Here is a 20,253-nt window from a genome sequence, read left to right as displayed (position 1 = left end):
CAATTTAACTGATCCCCAAAGGTTTTTGATTAAATAGCGGAATAGAAAATATGATCCCAAAAAAGTGTATGTATATCACACGTACACAACCACACTAGGCCCCAATTACTATTGTTTGTACCCCTAAAAGGCTAGGAGTAGGGGGAGTATGGAACAGGCAGCACCCTCAAACCTTCAGAAGTATGAGATGAACCTCAACAACTTGGAAAGGTGGATCTCTCTCACACGTACCAACACAGACTATCCCCCAATTTAACTGATCCCCAAAGGTTTTTGATTAAATAGCGGAATAGAAAATATGATCCCAAAAAAGTGTATGTATATCACACGTACACAACCACACTAGGCCCCAATTACTATTGTTTGTACCCCTAAAAGGCTAGGAGTAGGGGGAGTATGGAACAGGCAGCACCCTCAAACCTTCAGAAGTATGAGATGAACCCCAACAACTTGGAAAGGTGGATCTCTCTCACACGTACCAACACAGACTATCCCCCAATTTAACTGATCCCCAAAGGTTTTTGATTAAATAGCGGAATAGAAAATATGATCCCAAAAAAGTGTATGTATATCACACGTACACAACCACACTAGGCCCCAATTACTATTGTTTGTACCCCTAAAAGGCTAGGAGTAGGGGGAGTATGGAACAGGCAGCACCCTCAAACCTTCAGAAGTATGAGATGAACCTCAACAACTTGGAAAGGTGGATCTCTCTCACACGTACCAACACAGACTATCCCCCAATTTAACTGATCCCCAAAGGTTTTTGATTAAATAGCGGAATAGAAAATATGATCCCAAAAAAGTGTATGTATATCACACGTACACAACCACACTAGGCCCCAATTACTATTGTTTGTACCCCTAAAAGGCTAGGAGTAGGGGGAGTATGTAACAGGCAGCACCCTCAAACCTTCAGAAGTATGAGATGAACCCCAACAACTTGGAAAGGTGGATCTCTCTCACACGTACCAACACAGACTATCCCCCAATTTAACTGATCCCCAAAGGTTTTTGATTAAATAGCGGAATAGAAAATATGATCCCAAAAAAGTGTATGTATATCACACGTACACAACCACACTAGGCCCCAATTACTATTGTTTGTACCCCTAAAAGGCTAGGAGTAGGGGGAGTATGGAACAGGCAGCACCCTCAAACCTTCAGAAGTATGAGATGAACCCCAACAACTTGGAAAGGTGGATCTCTCTCACACGTACCAACACAGACTATCCCCCAATTTAACTGATCCCCAAAGGTTTTTGATTAAATAGCGGAATAGAAAATATGATCCCAAAAAAGTGTATGTATATCACACGTACACAACCACACTAGGCCCCAATTACTATTGTTTGTACCCCTAAAAGGCTAGATGAGGAGTAGGGGGAGTATGGAACAGGCAGCACCCTCAAACCTTCAGTATGAGATTGTGTTCACTGTACCCCACAAAGATTGAGTTCACTGCACCCCACAATGATTGTGTTCACTGCACCCCACAAAGATTGTGTTCACTGCACCTCACAAAGATTGTGTTCACTGTACCCCCCAAAGATTGTGTTCACTGCACCCCACAAAGATTCTGTTCACTGTACCCCACAAAGATTGTGTTCACTGCACCCCAAAAAGATTGTGTTCACTGCACCCCAAAAAGGATGTTGTTCACTGCACCCCAAAAAGGATGTTGTTCACTCCACCCCAAAAAGATTGTGTTCACTGCACCCCACAAAGATTGTGTTCACTGCACCCCAAAAAGATTGTGTTCACTGCACCCCAAAAATGATTTTGTTCACTGCACCCCAAAAAGGATTTTGTTCACTGCACCCCAAAAAGGATGTTGTTCACTCCACCCCAAAAAGATTGTGTTCACTGCACCCCAAAAAGATTGTGTTCACTGCACCCCACAAAGGATTTTGTTCACTGCACCCCAAAAAGATTGTGTTCACTGCACCCCAAAAAGGATGTTGTTCACTGCACCCCAAAAAGGATTTTGTTCACTGCACCCCAAAAAGATTGTGTTCACTGCACCCCACAAAGGATTTTGTTCACTGCACCCCACAAAGATTGTGTTCACTGCACACCAAAAAGGATTGTGTTCACTGCACCCCAAAAAGATTTTGTTCACTGCACCCCAAAAAGATTGTGTTCACTGCAGCCCAAAAAGATTGTGTTCACTGCAGCCCAAAAAGATTGTGTTCACTGCAGCCCAAAAAGATTGTGTTCACTGCAGCCCAAAAAGATTGTGTTCACTGCAGCCCAAAAAGATTGTGTTCACTGCAGCTCACACACAGAAAAATGGATGTGGATCACTGACACCTGCCTATCTCCAATCCCACACCACACAGCAATATCGATTGTAGTTTGTAGAACACAGTTTCCCTAAAATTCAGCAGACTCTGTCCCTAACAGGATTGAGAAGAGATCGTAGATCAGGATTGAGTGCAGACCCCACCCCCCACACAGCAATATCGATTGTAGTTTGTAGAAGACACTGACCCTATATAATTCAGCAGACTCTATCCCTAAAATGCCTACAACTCGCCCTGCCTAAACACTCCGACCTGTCCCTCAATTCTATCCGGACACAAATGTTTTTTTCCTGCCTATCTTTCCCTAATCAGCAGCCAGCACGTTGATGTGTGCTCTGTCCCTGAATCTAAGCAGCATAATGACGCCGCTGCGGCTGCCTCGAACTTATAAAGACTTGGTCACATGCTTCAGACGGCCAATCACAGCTACTGAGACATTTGCAGGCATGGCTGGGATGGCTTAAGGCACACCAGTTAAACGATTGTTGATTGGCTGTTGAAAGCCCGCCATGAAAAGAGCGCCAAAGCATGCAAAACCCGGAAATAAAACGACCGAACACGGATTTTTACCCGAACATACAGTAAAGTGTCCGTGTCCGTGTTCGGGTACAAAAAATCCAATTATTCGGTACGAACACGAATAATACAGTCCGTGTTCGCTCAACACTATTCACGACCTCTGTTGGTTTGCTGAACAGAACAAAATCTCTTTTTAGGAGGCGATTTCTTTTTTGACGGAAAGGCCTTCTTCTTATCCGCCGTTCTGTCAAGGATTGCTTCCAATTCTGGCCCAAAAAGCAAGTCACCGGCAAAAGGTAAACCACAGAGTTTCACCTTAGAAGCTGAATCACCTGACCAGGTTTTCAACCAGACCGCCCTCCTGGCAGAATTGACAAGGGCTGCTGACCTGGCAGACATTTTAATAGATTCAGCAGAAGCATCGGCCATATACTTTACTGCCCTTAGGAGCAGCGGAAACGAATCCAGGAGATCTTTCCTTGCTGTTCCAGCCTCCACATGCCCTTTAAGTTGTTTGAGCCAGCACTCAAGATTTCTGGCTACCACAGTGGAGGCCATGGCCGGCTTAAGGCTGGACGTAGAGGAATTCCAAGCCTTTTTAAGGAGAGAATCTGCCCTTTTATCCATGGCGTCTTTCAGAACACCCATGTCTTCGAACGCCAAATCCGTGCGGCGAGACACCTGAGAAAAAGCAGCATCCACTCTGGGCTTCTTGTTCCATAGATGCGCCGTATCCTCTTCAAACGGAAATCTCCTTCTTAGAGATTTAGAGAAAAAAGGGGCCCTCTCTATGTCCTTCCACTCTTTTTCAATAGATTCCGTAAGGACTTTATGAACAGGAAAAACCCTGTGTTTTGTCTGTTCAAGGCCCTGGTACATCTTGTCATGAACAGAAACTTGCACATTTTCTTCTGCGATTTCTAACGTGGTGTAAATCGCCCCCAGCAAATCATCAACTTCTTCCAAGGATAATTTGTATCTGGAAGATCTAGCCACCTTCTCTTCCTCCTCTGAATCCCTGAGGGAACAGAGAGCACTCTCCCCCACATCTTCTGAATCACTTGACACTGCAGACCTAGAAGTAGACGGCTGGGAAGATGTTCCACCCGTTTGTTGGGAATCTGATAGAACTTGTGGCGTCCTGGATAACAGGGAACAAACTGAGGACAGGGTGTCTGTGAGTTTTTAAATGAGGACATGAAGTCACTATTCTGCTGACTAGACTCTTCCTTCACTAGATCAGCAATACAGGATTTACAAAGTGGCTTCACCCCGGAATCTCTAAGTGGATTTTTGCATGAAGGGCATTTCCTTGATGCTGGGGCTCTTGTCTTCACTGTGGCTTTAACCTGGTAAAGAAAAAGCCACCATGAATCCCCAATAACCACTAATAAAAACCACCCTAGTGATTTTTTGCAAGGGAGAAAATCGTGACCCACACCAAAAAGGATCAGAAGAAAAGACTCCCAGATGCATATATATCCTGTTAGACTGGGAACAGTTACTCAGTCTACAGGGCAGGCTCCAAAGGAGGGAAGGAAGAAACCCCAAAATAAAAGCTCACATAGTAAAGAAGAAAGAGGCACCACTGCACCTCTCCTACCTGAGCTTGGCCGGTGCTGGCGGTGCCTGCTTCCACCCTTGCTGCAGACTTTTCCTCCATGTTCGTTGAAAAGCGCAGCTTGCTGGCAGATCTCTCAATTTAAATACCGCTTCCCGCGTCCTCCTCTGTGGACCGGAAGCGGAAGCGCCGACCTTGTGACCTGCCTCTGACCCCTGCGTGCATTGCGGTTGGAGCTAACGCCGCCACGCCCCCACCGGAAGTCCCGTCCACCGGAAGTGACGCCGCGTGTCCCCGGGATCAGAGTCCGAAAGTGCGGGAGATTCGAATGCCGACCGGCCGAAGCGCGGACCTCTGACACCCGGACCGGATCCTCCGATGGGACTCAGTTCCCCTGAGCGAGCAAGGTGAGAGGCTCCGGAGCGTACCCCCTTTGAAAACTCCAGGGTGGGGAGCTGGGATGGTCTCCAATACAGACAAGCATAGAAAATGGGCAATTACTCATATTCTCCCCCTGGAGAGAGCGCAGCCCTTTCACACAGCTCCTGCAATGCTTCCACCATGGCGGAGGAAACACAAATGACTGAGGCATGGTGGAAGAGGAGGAGTTTTTATTTGCAGTGTTTCCTGTGGATTGGGTGGAGCTGCGCTCTCTCCAGGTGCTGTCCTGAAAGGCGACCTGAGAAAATTTTTTTTCATAGTTTGTTATAGAATTTTGAAAACAGATAATTTTTCTTCTTTACTGATGTGCACTTATGAGGCTGCACTGATTAGCACTGATAGGCTGCCCTGATGGGCACTGACAGGCTGCACTGTTAGGCACTGATGGGTACTGATATGTGACACTGATAGGCTGCGCTGTAGGGCACTCATGGGGCTGCACTGATGGGCACTGATAGGTGGTACTGATGAGGGGGAACTGATAGGCAGCACTGATGGGCATAGAAAGGTGGCACTGATGGGCACTGATAGGTGGCACTGATGGACTCTGATAGGTGACACTGAAGGGCACTGATAGGCAGCACTGATGGGCACTGATAGGTGGCACTGATGGGCTCTGATAGACAGCACTGAATGGCACTGATAGGCAGCACTGATAGGCGGCACTGATAGGCATTGATAGGAGGCACTGATGGGCACTGGTAGGCTGAACTGATGAACCATGGTTGGTGACACTGATGAGGAGGCACTGATGGGAGCTGATTCACAGCACTGATGGGCACTGATTCGCAGCACTAATGAACACTGATTGGCAGCACTGGTGGGCACTGATTGGCAGGACTGGTGGGCACTGATGGGCAGCACTGGTGGGCAATGTTGGGACTTCACTGATAATAAGGACACAGATAATCCCTTTAACACAAGCCTATTATCGGGTCTCTTTTCCTCTCCTCACTCTCCCTAATCCTAGTGATCACAGAGCACGCCTCCCACACGCCGCAGGGGGCAAGCGGACAGCGCAATCACGAAAAGCATGCCCTCGAGGCAAAGGAAGCCCGCACTTCCACCCACTGCTATAGCGTGGGTGGAAGCTGGTAAATACAATGTTTATCATAGGACACCCTTTTCAACCAGGGTGCTGAGTTCTTCAGGTGCTTTGGCCAAATGCCTAAAAAATTCTCCAAATTGCATAAAATTGCCCATAAGTCGGCAAGTAGATTAATTTTGCATTTTTGCTACACAAAGCCACAGGTTTTAATTGTGAAGTACTACAACCAGCCACCGATGTCCTCAAAATTCATGGCAGCATCTGCTGATATTGAATGCATTGGGTGCTCCTTGTTGGATGCCCCTCTCCATAGGTATTAAGGTTTCATTAGAGAAAGAATCTGAGGGTGTCTTGAAAATGTTCAGAATTTTAAAGGGTGCCTTCACTGAAAAAAAGGTGTTCTAAAGGCAGAAGGTTTTTTTTTTACCTTAAAACAGAACTCCAGCTTTTCCTCCCAAAACCAACAGATGCATCGTGCATGTAAATGAATCACAACCCCACTGTCATTTTATCTGTATCTTACCTTATTTAGCTGTGTAGCACCCTACAGGTAGGTGCTAGGTAAAGGTATAGTGGGCCTTGTCTGCTTAACAGCAGGGCTGTGATTTATTAGTCATGGTGTCAGGGCTCCCAGATGTGCCTGCTGAAGGGGGAGTCTCCCCACTGGCTCCTGTGAGAGGCTTCTCATAGGGCGGTGGAGGAAACCCAATCAGGGGACACATCATGGCTTGTAACTACCCCAGAAGGCAGATTGTACTGCAAAGGATTCTGGGAGTGGGTATAAGTTTGGGGGTGGCACATGACACAATGTCTTTAGCGAGAGCAGAGTCCCTTGTCTGAAGGAAGCGGATATCTCGGTGTGTCGGTTGAGAATCCAGAGAGTGCTGAGTTGAGCGGAGGGGATCCGGTGTGCCGAGAGCCTGCGGAGAGCGAGAGGGGTCCAGTCCCAGGAAAGCCTACACAGGTCGTAAGTACTGAGGATTGCCCCTGGGGGTCTGCCAGAGTTAAATGGGACCACTCCGAAAGAGGTTCTGGGATCCAGTGCCAGCTAGCGGAAAGGGGGTACCTAGGTTAGGTTAAGGTAGCGCCAACAGGCATTTTTCAGGAACCAAGTCCCAAGTGTATATAGTTGAAGCCTAAAGGAGTATCCCACTCATTCCCTTCTCCCATCCCCTTAATCTACAATAAAACAACAAAACCAAGATGCCGGTGTTGTCCATGTCTCAGTCTCTATATCCAGGGCCGCAGCTCACATGGGCTGGAAAGGTAACCGGTAACAATGGCAGACCCACATCAGGCCACAGGCCTGGAAAACCGGCTACAACTGAAAAAAGCAAGTTTCTGTGTCTGTGATGTCACTCCTTCACCTGGCCGAATTCCAAAGTTCTCTGACTTCCTGTTTCCTTCCTTTACCAGTCCTGATACTACATGTCCCATCATGCTTTAATCCTCTTTAGTTTCAGGGCAGGCTATGGCAGTTCTGGGAACTGATGTGGGCAGGTCCGAATGCAGATCACTCTTCAGTCTGCAAAGCAGGTGTAAATGTGTAATTTCTGTCTTGCAGCATGCCAAAGAATATTGGCTTACTGCAAGTCTACAAAGGAAGGGCTATGGGAGGTCATTAGGAAGGTGTTTTCAAAAGCTTTCAAAACAGCCTGTGTATAAACGGGTTTTCTTTTGAATGATACTGTACTCTGTGAGGTGGGACTTGAGAAGTTTGGACTCTTCCTGTAGGTGTGACTGGGTGGGATTACATGCTATTCCATCCCACCCACCATCAGAGCTATGAAGGAAGTTACATAATCTTCTCTGAAAGACTACAGAAGGGTGTGTTCTAGGCTAGAAAATGAGCAGGAAGTGGCTGGAAGGCCCTCAGTCTACATCCAGACTATTCAGAGTGTCACATGGTACAAAGCCTCAACTAAACCCAGAATATCACAAGATCTGAAGACAACAGATCAACATGGTGCAGAGGTATGATCTATGCTGGGACTGATCATTCCATTCACATCTAGTGAAAAGAAAGTTGGTGTTCAACTTTAATGCATTCTATGCATTTAGATAAAAACATTTTGGGTAAAGCTCCCCCCCTCAGGTTCCCCTTATACTTACATGAGTCCTATCTCAGTCCAGCTATGTGCTTGAGAGCAGTAGCTCTCCTGGGTCTCTGTCTCCTTATTTGCTCATGCAGCAGTGGCAGCTATTGGCTCCTGCTGCTGTAAATCACAACCAGTGAGCCAATGAAGAGAGAGCAAGGGGCAAGGCCAAGCTGTGCTCTGTGTATGAATAGACAATTTCAAGTTACAAGAGCATGGGTTTGGAGCGAGTCTGCTCAAGTGTCCTAATAGCAAGTGGCTTGCTATTGGGGGCACTCAGCCAGGGGGCAGTAACCAGGACCGCCGACGGGGGACTCAAAAAGAAGAGGATCGGAGTTCAGCACACAGCAGGTAAGTGTAGCGGACCCCCAGAACCCCCTAGGGCCTAGTGATGACCTTCAGAGGCAGAGAGGGGCTACATACCTCCTGTGGGTGTGGATTGTCAGGCATGGTGGGTAGTGATGCAGGTAAAATAAATGATGGGCGCCAGTCACTTTTATGCTGAAGTAACGGAATAGTTTATTTCTTCTTAACAGGTCAAAAATAAACTGAGGGAGAGAGGGGTAGGGTCCAGGACACCCTTTAAGAACAGTCTATTAGGCAGACTCCCATTGCAAAAGACAGGTATTCAGACAGCGGTACAGGATAGCAGACCTTGAGAATCATTAGGTATCCATAAAGCTTCAGATCGATCTGGGAGGCAATCTCTCTCCACCAGATTCAATCCCTTTTTGTGGTCTGTACTGTCTGGACAGCTGTCCTTCATCAGAAACAGGCAGGTTACTCACACAGGTTGCTGGATGTCTGTGGATGATCTTTCCCATGTGGGTCGCTGGCTCTCCTCAGCAGAATCCCAGGCATGTGACCAGGCCTCAGACTTCAGACCTAGCCAGCAGCAGCACAGCAATACACACCCTCCCCCAAGGGGGTCCGGGCGGGAAGAGACCGATTATTGGACCTCCCCTCTCTTAAATAAGATCTCCCAGAATGCTGTAGTGACACTGTAATTGGCTGAGAGAGACATGGACATTAACAGTTCGTTTAACTGTAATTCTCACACTAATGTCAGAGGCAACAGTGCCACCTACTGACGGAAGGGAGAAACGCAGTCAAACCAGATTAAGAGAGGAAGTTCAATTAACCACAGTAAAAGTACAGCCAGGCTAGTTAAGGCCCAGCAACTAAATTTAACAGCAACCTTGCATTAAAACAAGGGTGCTACATAGGTATAACATGTTTTATATTTAAAAAAAAATTCCAACCTTTAGAACCACTTTAAGAAACACTGTCATAGAGCATAAATATGGACTCCAGGCTGCCCCACCCAGTGATCCATATCTCCCCCTTCAGGCCCTCCTGGCAATATGTTATACTTTTTTTTTTTTTTTTACTAACTCTTTCTAGATGCCTTCAGGCAGTTCATATGACACACTGGATCCTCTTTGGATCTTTTGAGTGGTCCTCAAGGATGCAGAGAGCTGTGCTGCCATGATGAAGTCACAACAAAATCCTTATACGATAAGTGCAAGGGCCATAAGGATATTACTCCAAGGGTGGGGCCTATGAAGCCCTGTACTGATAGTATGTTCTCACCTGTCCAGGGTGAATAATGCTGGGTTTCATTTAGACTGGAAATCTAAATAAATTTTGTGGGTAAAATAAATCACTATGGGGGAAATTTTTAGACTGAAATCATTTTGAATTTAAAATTTTGTTATTTAAGTTGCTTGGGGACCTAAAATATTATGGTTAGTCTTTAACCCATTCACGGCAACGCTATAGCTGAATGACGACTACAGCATAGCCGCACTTTGTCGAGAGGCCGTCATATGATGCCCTATCGTGCTCGTGCTGCCTGCACGCCCCCTGCGGCACACATCGGCAGTGAACTATGAAGGACGCAGCTGATCACAGATCGAGGTTAAGAACCAATCATGGTGGCTCTTTACAGCATGATCAGCTGTATCCAATCACAGCTGATCACGGATGTAAACAGGATTTGCCGGTTATCGGCAATCCTTTCCTCGCGCTGACAGGGCGAGTGCCGAAAAACGGCAAATCTACGCAGGGGACATCTGCAGTGACAATCAGGGCATTGATCATCGGTGTCCTGAATATCAGTGCAGCCCCAACAGCGCCCACCAGAGCTGCCAATCTGTGCCCACCACTGCTGCCAATCAGTGCCCATCAGTGATGCATGTCAGTGCCAATCATTGCCGCCTATCAGTGATGCCTATCGGTACCGCCTATCAGTGATGCCTATCAGTGCCAATCGGTATCGCCTATCAGTGCCGCCTCATCAGTGCCTCTTCATTAGTGACAATCAGTGCCCATCAGAACTGCCGTATTAGTGCCCATCAGTGCTGTCTACCAGTGTCCATCAGTTAAAATCAAGGGGGGAATCCTGCGCTTAATAATGGATAAATTGAGTGTAGTAAAATGACATAAACAGGATAGCAGCTAGAACACTGGATTCATAGTAATCCCATTCATAATATATATCAAGTAGTGCAGCGCTATGAACAGCAAAATTAATTGTGCTTAAAAAGTTAATAAACAATGCAGTATGGTGAGTTAATATGCAATTAATAACAATGCAATATAATAAATCAATATGCATTAAGTCATAAGTCCATTCAGCATATGGAGATGGTAAAGAGTCCACTTAAGAATGAAGATCCCAAGATGTGGAAAGCAATGGAAAACAGGCACCCGTGCAGATAGACAAGGTGGCAGCTTACCGCAATGCGTGGGCCTCCAAATTAATGGATAGGCCACTAAGAGCATGAGATTATAACTCCTGTGGGATGGACTCTCTCCTCTGCACGAACGGACCAAGCTTGGCTAAATTGCATCAACCCCTCACTCGCTCATAGATCACGCATTGCGGTAAGCTGCCACCTTGTCTATCTGCACGGGTGCCTGTTTTCCATTGCTTTCCACATCTTGGGATCTTCATTCTTAAGTGGACTCTTTACCATCTCCATATGCTGAATGGACTTATGAATTAATGCATATTGATTTATTATATTGCATTGTTATTAATTGCATATTAACTCACCATACTGCAGTGTCCATCAGTGCAGCCTCATCAGTGCACATCAGTGAAGGAGAAAATTACTTATTTACAACATTTATAACCGAAACGAAGAAAACATATTTTTTTATTTTTCTACATTTTCAGTCTTTTTTCATTTTGTTTAGCAAAAAATAAAAAACCTAGTGGTGATTAAATACCACCGAAAGAAAGCTCTATCTGACCCCAAAACATGATAAAAATTTAGTTTGGGTACAGTATTGCATGCTCGCTCAATTGTTATTCAAAGTGTGACAGCGCTGAAAGCTGAATATTGGGGTGAACATGTCCAGTAGGCGTGGTTAAAGCGGTATTAAACCCAAAACCAAAAATGAAATAAATTGCAGTTTTTCAATCCTTAGATGTGATGCCTGCATAATTTTTTTTTCTTTCTGTTTTCACCTGGTGATCTGGTTAGTTATACGCCTCCAGTATTAGTGAGACACAATTGAAGCCAAACTCCAGATCATACTTTTTTCCTTTTGGGATAAAGGTTTTATATGAATAACTAAAAACCAACCATTTTAATCACCCCTGCCAGTGTTAAGTTGTTTGTCTCATTCCGTGTAAACTAAGACAATCCGCTGGAGAGCTTGGGCTTTTGAAAAACAACAGACTTGCAGCCGTCACATCTAAGAATTGGTAAGCTGCAATATAATAAATCTTTGCTTTTGGCTTTAATACTGCTTTAACCACTTGCCGACCGCCGCACGACTATCTACGTCGGCGGTCAGCCCCTCACAGGCAAACTAACGTAGGGCTACGTTGCTTGCTTGTGAGGGTCTAGGGAGCGTGCGCGCGCCCCCGGAGGCGCGCTCCCGCTCCCGCGTGGTCACGGACCCCCCCGCGCGTGTGACCAGCGGACCCGATGTCCGCCGGTCACTCGGCGATCGGCGGGGAGAGGGAGAATGTCAGGCAGCTTGTGTAAACAAGCTGCCTGTCATTCTCCTCGCTGCAAAGACACAGATCACATGGATCTACTATGTAGATCCGTTGATCAGTGTCCTTACAGCTGAAGCCACAGCCAATCACAGTAGAAAGCACGCCCCTAGGGACACACACAGCCCCTCCCTCCCAAATAAAGTTAACCCCTTCACTACCAGTGTATTTTTACAGTAACAGTGCATATATATAGCACTGATTACTGTAGAAATGTCACTGGTAACCCCAAAAGTGTCAAAAATGTCAGTCAAGGGTCCGATCTGTCCGCCGCAATGTCGCAGTACCGCAAAAAAAATCGCAGATCGCCGCCATTACGCGTTAAAAAAAAAACAACAAAAATGACAAAAATCTTTCCCTTTGTTAGTAAACGCGATAACTTTTGCGCAAACCAATCAAAATACGCTTTTTGCGATTTTTTTTACCAAACATAGGTAGCATAAAACAAATTGGCCGAAAATGTTAAAAAATTTTGATTTTTACATTTTTTTTTGGGGGAATTTCATATAAAAAAATGTGAAAAATATTGTTATTTTTGCAAAATTGACGCTCTTTTTTTGTTTATAGCGCGTGATCAAAAAATCGCACAGGTGATCAAATACCACCAAAAGAAAGCTCTGTTTGTGGGAAAAAAAGGACTCCAAATTCGTTTAGGTACAGCGTCGCACGACCGCGCAATTGTCCGTTAAAGTCATGCAGTGCCGAATCGCAAAATACCCCCTGGTCGGAATGGGGGTAAAATCTTCCGGGGCTTAAGTGGTTAAGGCTAACAGACAAACTGCATCCGGGCCATGCATCTGTCCCTATACAGGTGTACAGTACATGCTTGGATGTGCAGGTAAATCCATAAAAATCACCTCTTCCCTCCCCTCAGCTTTTATTTTTTAACGGACTGCTGCACAATGTATGGGCCTCAGCGCTTGTGTAAATGTACCCTTAAAGCTAATCATTGTAATTACCCCTATCAGGGGTAAATGCCTTGCCTCAACACCAGTGGCGGCTGGTGCATTGGGAGCGCAGGGGCGCCACGCCCCCTATCCATGCGTCCTGCCCCCTAATCTACATGCAGGGCGCTGGACGCATGGAGTTCAACTGAGCCCACCCAGTTGTGTGACAATAGCGAATGAATATTCGCTATTGTCACACGGATCCTCCTCCTGGCCAATCAGGAAGTGGGTCCTGAGACTCGTTTCCCGATTGGCTAAAAGGAGAAGACATGCCACTGGCCATGGAGGAGGAGGGAGGAGACGCAGAAGACTGAGAGGGAAGAAGCGGCCGCCGCTGCTGCTGCCGCGGTTGTTTGCTGCTGCTGCTGCCTGCCCTCCCTCCACATGTTCAGGCAGGGTGAGGTGAGCGGGCGACGGGGGGGGGGGGGGTATGGTGTGTGGCCTGGTGTGGTCTGGGGGGGGGGTGTATGGTGCGGTCCATCTGCCTCCCCCCCCCCCCGCCCCATGGAGCACCAGCCACCAATGCTCAACACTCTAACTGCTACATCTGCAGGACAGAGTGTTCTGGTGAAAAACAACAAACTTACTGGCTGGATTACAAGGCGCAAATAAAAGGGAAAAAAGTCTATGAAACAAATGCAGCCATCACATCGAAGGATTGGTAAACTGCATTATAATAAATGATTGCTTTGTGGGTAAATACAGCTTTAAAGTAATTTAAGCCCACATTCACATAGGGGCGATCCGACTTCGGCTGGCGACCTCCGAGGTCGCGGTGCGAGCAGCGCGCCGCGACCTCGGAGCGGCCGCCACGGTCGCCTCTATGTGAACGGGGGCTTAGTGTATGACTTTCACATTTTACAAGCTTGCTCCATTATTGTAGTAAAGATATTTATAGATAAGTCAGTAGAGGCACAGTCTGTTGATGGCACGCTTTAGTCAAAATTAAAAGTTAAACCTTGAGATGCCAAAAGGGACTGGTGGGGATTAGTGGAGTGATTTCTTAGAAAATGATTGATGTGTTAGCCTTCACTGAAATTTCAAGAGATCTAGCTTAACATTTTCCCATATGGATGGCTTAGGCATAATTGGCTCGAAAAGAAAGATCACATTTTTGGGGTTTTTTTGTTATATTACAAATTCATGTTATCATCATGTCAGCATTGCCATGGTTTTGGTGATCAATGGCTTTGTTTATAAACAAAGTCATGTCATTGAAAGATACCACTTTAGACCCCGTTCACACTGGGGCGACGCTACTTGCCGGGGCGACCTCACAGGTCACGGTGCGCAGCTCGCGCCGTGACCTCGGAGCGGCCGGCACGGACTTCATATCATTAAAGTCAATGCAGGTCGCTCCAGGTCGCCCTAAAGAAGCTCCGGACCCTTTTTCTAAGTCAGAGCGACTTGTGTCGCTCCTATTAGAACGGGTCCACAGCTTCTCTATGGCAGGCGACCTACGGCGACCTGTCAGGCGACCAGGTCGCCTGACAGGTCGCCCCAGTGTGAACGGGGTCTTATCATTTTCTGGGTTCACTCCATGTACACCGACAGTAACAGTGCAAATTTGGAAAAGGTTCCTATACGAATTTGGTGCAATTCCAGCATGATTTTGGCCCCATAGACTATGCAAACCACTTCAAACTAGAATCCAAGTTGCACTACATATTTGCCCTGAAAGTCGGATCAATTGGATCCCATCAGTATGAACCTAATTGTTTTCTGAAAAATTACTCTACATAGGTAAAACATAATAATAATAATAATAAAAATAATAATGTAGCCAGGAGCAGACTACAGTTATCTGACATTGCAGACTTGTCCTATACCTTCTCAGAATGTCTCTATATTCCCCTAGTGCTGGGCTCCGATTACATGCATCATACTCCTGGGCCTAGAAGAAAGCATTGTGGGAACTGTAATCTCCTGAACATAGATCACTGAACTGAAGAGCCAGGTCTTTTTTTCAGCTGGAACTTGGAAGAACTCAGTTCCACCACCTCTGGCTCAGGTCCTCTGCTTTCTGCTCAGCACTACCACTTGTAAACATAGAACTCGGCTTTTGTGTTTACAAGTGACAGTTTGTCTCCCAACGACTACAGATCTGATCCCCTGAGCGGCTCCCACTAAGACCGGATGGGGACATGGGAGATGTAAGTGCCCAGGGTGCAGTGGGAATGACCACACCCCCACTGGATGATCTCCCTGCAAGTGAAAAAGGCAGAGCCACCTATAGTGTGCAGGGAGAGCTGGCTGAGTGCTTCAGCTTAATAAAGCAACAATAGTAAGACATGTGGAAGATGGTGGAGCTTTTAAGGTTGGGGGTGGGGGTGGGGGTTGGGGTTGGGGTTGGGGGGGGGTTGCATGCAGAGGTCAAAGAGGAGTGAAGGTGAGATGTGGATGAGGATGCAGAGGTAAGCAGCTGTGGAAGAAGGCTTAACTGTGCACTCTGTATACAGTGCACCCCTGAACTCTGTACCTAGTGCACTCCTGGTATTTAATGCCCCTTTAAGACTTTTCCACTCTTAGTGAAATTTGACCACACCCAGTATTGGATGCAGTTTGAAGGGTGTGTGTGGGGTTTGAGAGGGGTTTTGTGGGGGGCGGGGGGGGGTCGTGGTTGAGTTCCTGCACCTAATTTCTGAGAAAAAAGCCCTGTGCAGAGCTATCCACTACACCCCTGAGCTGAACTACACCCCTGAGCAAGCCATCTGCTCCAGGGGAGAATTGTGGGAGAGACTATAAAGGGATCTGCTAACCAAACCCTCACTCCTCACTCTCTTGGTTCCCGGGATCCATTGAGTGTGCACCAGTTCACAGCCTACCATGTGACACACAGGCTTCTGCCCCTCCAGCTTAGGTGGGACAGATGCCACTCGCTACACCAGGGGTACCCCCAGCAGAATCGCTGATCACATTGGAGTCGGGTGACTCACTGAATCAGCAGACTACAGCTATCTTAGTCCGCTTGCAGTACGGAAAGTCAACTTTGACTGATCTTCAAGAAGCAATTAAAGGTCCTCAGGATTGGTGAGAGGGTACTTGCCCAAAATCCCGTTACCAGCCACTAATACATCACTCTGAACACTGTATACATACACCATATACTTGGATTGCTAAGAGGATTACCACTAGTCAGAACAAGCTGCCCTGAATTGATTGACTATCAGTGTGCCATATATAAGAATTCTTTGTTTCTTTGAGCTCCAACTGCCGGTGAAGATAATTGCAAGGCCTTGCATTCTGAACACTGCAATTTTATTGCTCTTACAGGGCACAAGCTACTGGTATTTATATTACTTCATCTCTCATTAGGATAAAGGTAGTATAGGCCGGCCTGGGGTTTCATTTTAGCAGTAGTCTTAATTAAACACAGCAATCAATAGCTTTCTTGAGAGATCTTCTTACTCACTGTCTGTTATTGTGTACATTGGTATCATTTACCTGTCATTGCTAAGTGTCAGTTAACTGCTTTGAGAACTATTTCAACCGAGTCTTGGATGTTTATCCAGGACTTTGCTGACTAATACCCTTTTCAAGTCTTTTCTCTTGATTAAGTAGATTTGAGAGAGTTAAAGCAATCTGCATTGTGTCAATGTGTCATTTAAAGGCATACCCAACATGTCTGAACCTAGAGTGTCAGGAGGGCTGGAGAGTTCACATGGTCAAGGTGGCACAGAAGAACATTCAACTACAAGCAACCCCAAGGGGGCAGCTCTAGATTTGGGGGTTCGTCCATGATGTTCTTAGCTGCAGGCCCTAGTCAGCCCGATCACGAGCCATTGCAGGAGAAAAACATGGACCCAGTTGCTGCAATCACCTGGGGGAGGGCTCAAGGAGCTCAGATGGAGTGAAGCACTGTTCTAGAGATCTCAGGAAGTGAATGCACTGAGAGAGAGATCCAACAGTGGGTAAGAGCCATAGTTCCAGAGCAGAGGGCATACATTCGGGATGTAAAAGGAAGAGTTTACTGTGGACTATGTTTGGGTGTTGATGGAGTGCCAGGAAGACATACCTGCCTGTTTCCGGGAAGAAGAGGTGCCCTTAGCGGAAGGTAATCACTCAGGTGATCCCACTGCAAGTAGGGGAAGAGATCACAGAGGGGCCATCAACACTGCAAACCAGTGCTGGGATAACAGGACCAGTTGGTACAGACTCCTGTGGGGCCAGTGCTCCTCGTTTTTTTCTGTACAGACATGAGCCGGCTAGTTGAGAGTTTGGTGAAGAATGGCTCTGGCAATGCGAATCAAGGATATAGGAAGCTCCGGTTCTTCTCAGGGCAATTGCCAACTCGGGCTGGAGAAGAGGAGGAGTTTAAGACATGGGTGAGTCACTTAGGCAGTAGAAGAATGGAGTGTGCCAGAAGCTGTGAAGAGGCAGTGGCTTATTAAGCAGGAAAATTAAGTAAATTTGAGAGAGTTAAAGCAATTTGCATTGTGTCATTTAAAGGTATACACAACATGTCTGAACCTAGAGTGTCAGAAGGGCTGGAAAGTTCACATGGTCAAGGCGGCACAGAAGAACATGCAACTATAAGCAACCCCCAAGGGGGAGCGCTACATTATTAATAGTAAAAAAATATATAAAAAATGCTGTAGATGTTTTTTCCAAGATAGTTAAAAGGTTTCTCCCCAACCCCTATGAGCTATTTATGAGTCCTCCCTCCCCCTTCTTCTCCTTCCCCTCTCTATGGAGGCTTTAATGGGAGACATTGGAGTTGATTTACTAAAGGCCAATAAATTGTTCACTTTGCAAGGGAATTTGTATTTTGTAACAGAATTTTCCCCAGAGTTCAGTGAATTCAGTGAAATTTAATTTTCTAAAGAATGTTCAATCACGTGCAAGGAAAATTATTTTTTAAAAAAAAGGCATTTTCATCTGTATATGATATGAAGTCAGCAAAGCTTCACTTCATTCACTTAACTCAGGGGAAAACTCCCTTGCAAAGTGCAATGTTCCTTGCAAAGCAAACAGACTGTTCGACTTTAGTCATTCAACCCATTGCAATTGATTTACTAAAGGCAAGGGAAGTTGCACTTTGCAAGGGAATCTTCCCCAAAGCTTAGTGAATGTGGTGCAAGTTCACTTTTCAAGGAATACACAATCATGTATGAGGAAAATAAAAAAAACTGCATTTTCTTCCTGCACATGATTGGATGATGGAAGTTCCCAACCCCCATTAAATATTTATGAGTCCTCCCCTCCCCCTTCTTCCCCTTTCCCTTGCTATGGAGGTTTCAATGGGAAACACTGAGCTTGTTTTACTTAAGACCAATAGACTATTCACTATGTAAGGGAAGTTGCAGTTTGCAAGATAATTTTTCCCCAGAGTTTTGTGAATATGGTAAAATTTTACTTTGCAAAGAATATTCAATCGCATGCAAGGAAAATTACAAAAAACTGCATTTTTGTTTGCATATGATGATGGAAGTCAGCAAAGCGCCACTTCATTCACTAAACTCTGGGGAAAATTCCCTTGCAAAGTGCAACGTCCCTGGCAAAGTGAACAGACTATTTTCCTTTAGTTAATAAACTCATTGGGATTAATTGACTAAAGGCGAGGGAAGTTGCACTTTGCAAGGAAAGCTTCCCCAGGGCTTAGTGAATGTGGCACAATTTCACTTGGCAAAGAACACCCAATCATGTTTGCATATGATGATGGAAGTCAACAAAGCACCATTTTCATTCACAACCTGCAACGTCCCTTGCAAAGTGAACAGACTATTTACCTTTAGTCAATCAACTCACTGAGATTAATTGACTAAAGGCAAGCAGACTGTTTACTTTGCAAAGGAAGCTGCACTTTGCAAGGAAATGCTCCACAGAGCTTAGTGAATATGGTGCAAATTCACTTTGCAAAGAATACCCAATCGTGTGCGAGAAAAAAAAAAAAAAAGAGTTTACTTTGTGTACATAATTAGTTGATGGGAGCCCACAGATCTTATGAGTCTGAGCAGCGACCCCTCTCCTCCTCTTCCCTCTCCTTCCCTCTAATCTAATCTCCTCCTCTTTCATCCCCCCCCTTTCTTCCTCTTCCCTTTCCTCCCCTTTCCTATGGAGGTTTCAATGAGAGACACTGTGTCAAAAAGCAGGCAACAACTGCTGCACTCTACCTTTAGGAAATACACGCCACTCATTACTTTTATTGAAAACTTTGCCGCCATTTGACGCTTGTACTTTAACACCAAACTTTGTACTTTCAACTTGTTTTCTTTTTTTTCAGACACGGCGAGCTGTTTACCACGCCATTCCTCAGCAGAATTCTCTTCTGTTTACTTTGTTAATTAGATCTAAATTGATTTCAAACAAAGCCATCCTCGCCTCGCAACACCCCGGCTCTGCCGTACTTTGCTCGCCTGTTGTAGGGAGGTTCAGCGTGTGATTGAAACAAACAAGAGAATAATAAGAAAGTAACAGACAGCTAAACTCTCCATAATGTCTTGTTAGTGACTTGGCAGCACATGCCGAAGTAGCAGAACCCGGCACTTTCCTTGTACGTCGACATATGGCTGCTGTAATTTGAAAGCGATCCGCAGAATTTCTAATCGGTACCTTGCAAACCTCTGCTGAATTAATGGAAACATTTCTTTCTTTTTTATTTATTTTTTGTTTTATATTTACTTTTTTGAATGATGTTTTGTACTTGACTTTCTCTGCTTTTTTTGTGGGGTTATCTCAGTTCAGATACCCACCTACACAGGGGATCCAGTTTTGTCCTGCTGAGATCTACTTCTCTGCACCGCCATGTTCCCTTGTGACATCATCAGTAGGCTGCGCCTGAACCTGGAAGAGCAAGCAGTGCTGCTTGGCCCACCCTTCTCCCCTTTACTGAATGGAATGACTGTGCCTCCCGGGATATGCCATTTGTCCTAGCAAGGAGGAAGTATGGGGGGCATAGAACACACAAATCAGCGCAGTTCTATAATCATTATTACATCATTTAGGCTCGGTTTAAAGCAGAATGCGGTGTGAGAAAGGCGCATCCCACATCATCATTGGGAGGCTGCGCTTGTGGGTGTGGGAAAGGCGCATCCCATGTGACGTTATCATCGGGAGGCTGCGCCTGAACCTGGAAGAACCAGCAGTGCCACTTGGCCCGCCCCTCTCCTCCTTTAGTGAATGAAATGACTGTGCCTCCCAGGATACACCATTCACCCAAACAAGGAAGGAGTATGGGGGGGGGGGTATAGAACAAACAAGTTATTGCAGTTCTGTAATCAATATTACATCTTTTAAGCTCAGTTCACAGCAGAATGTGGTTTGGGAAAGGCGTATTCCATGTGACATCATTATCGGGAGACTGCGCCTGTGGGTGTG

The 20,253-nt window shown here is 45.9% G+C and overlaps 1 protein-coding gene across 1 annotated transcript; it reads right to left on the bottom strand.

Moving 5' to 3' along the window:
- Positions 1 to 2,975: 2,975 nt before the first annotated feature.
- On the bottom strand, positions 2,976 to 19,682 carry LOC309556574 (lamina-associated polypeptide 2, isoforms alpha/zeta-like; the record flags this gene model as incomplete). Its single annotated transcript, XM_082259017.1, has 2 exons — positions 2,976 to 3,969; positions 19,633 to 19,682. 2 exons carry the CDS (start codon positions 19,680 to 19,682, stop codon positions 2,976 to 2,978), a joined length of 1,044 nt encoding a protein of 347 aa, XP_082115143.1.
- Positions 19,683 to 20,253: the final 571 nt, after the last annotated feature.

This window comes from Pelophylax lessonae, assembly GCF_965119305.1.
Source record: "Pelophylax lessonae genome assembly, chromosome: 5".
NCBI lineage: Eukaryota > Metazoa > Chordata > Amphibia > Anura > Ranidae > Pelophylax > Pelophylax lessonae.
This window is presented reverse-complemented; position numbering and strand designations above follow the sequence as displayed.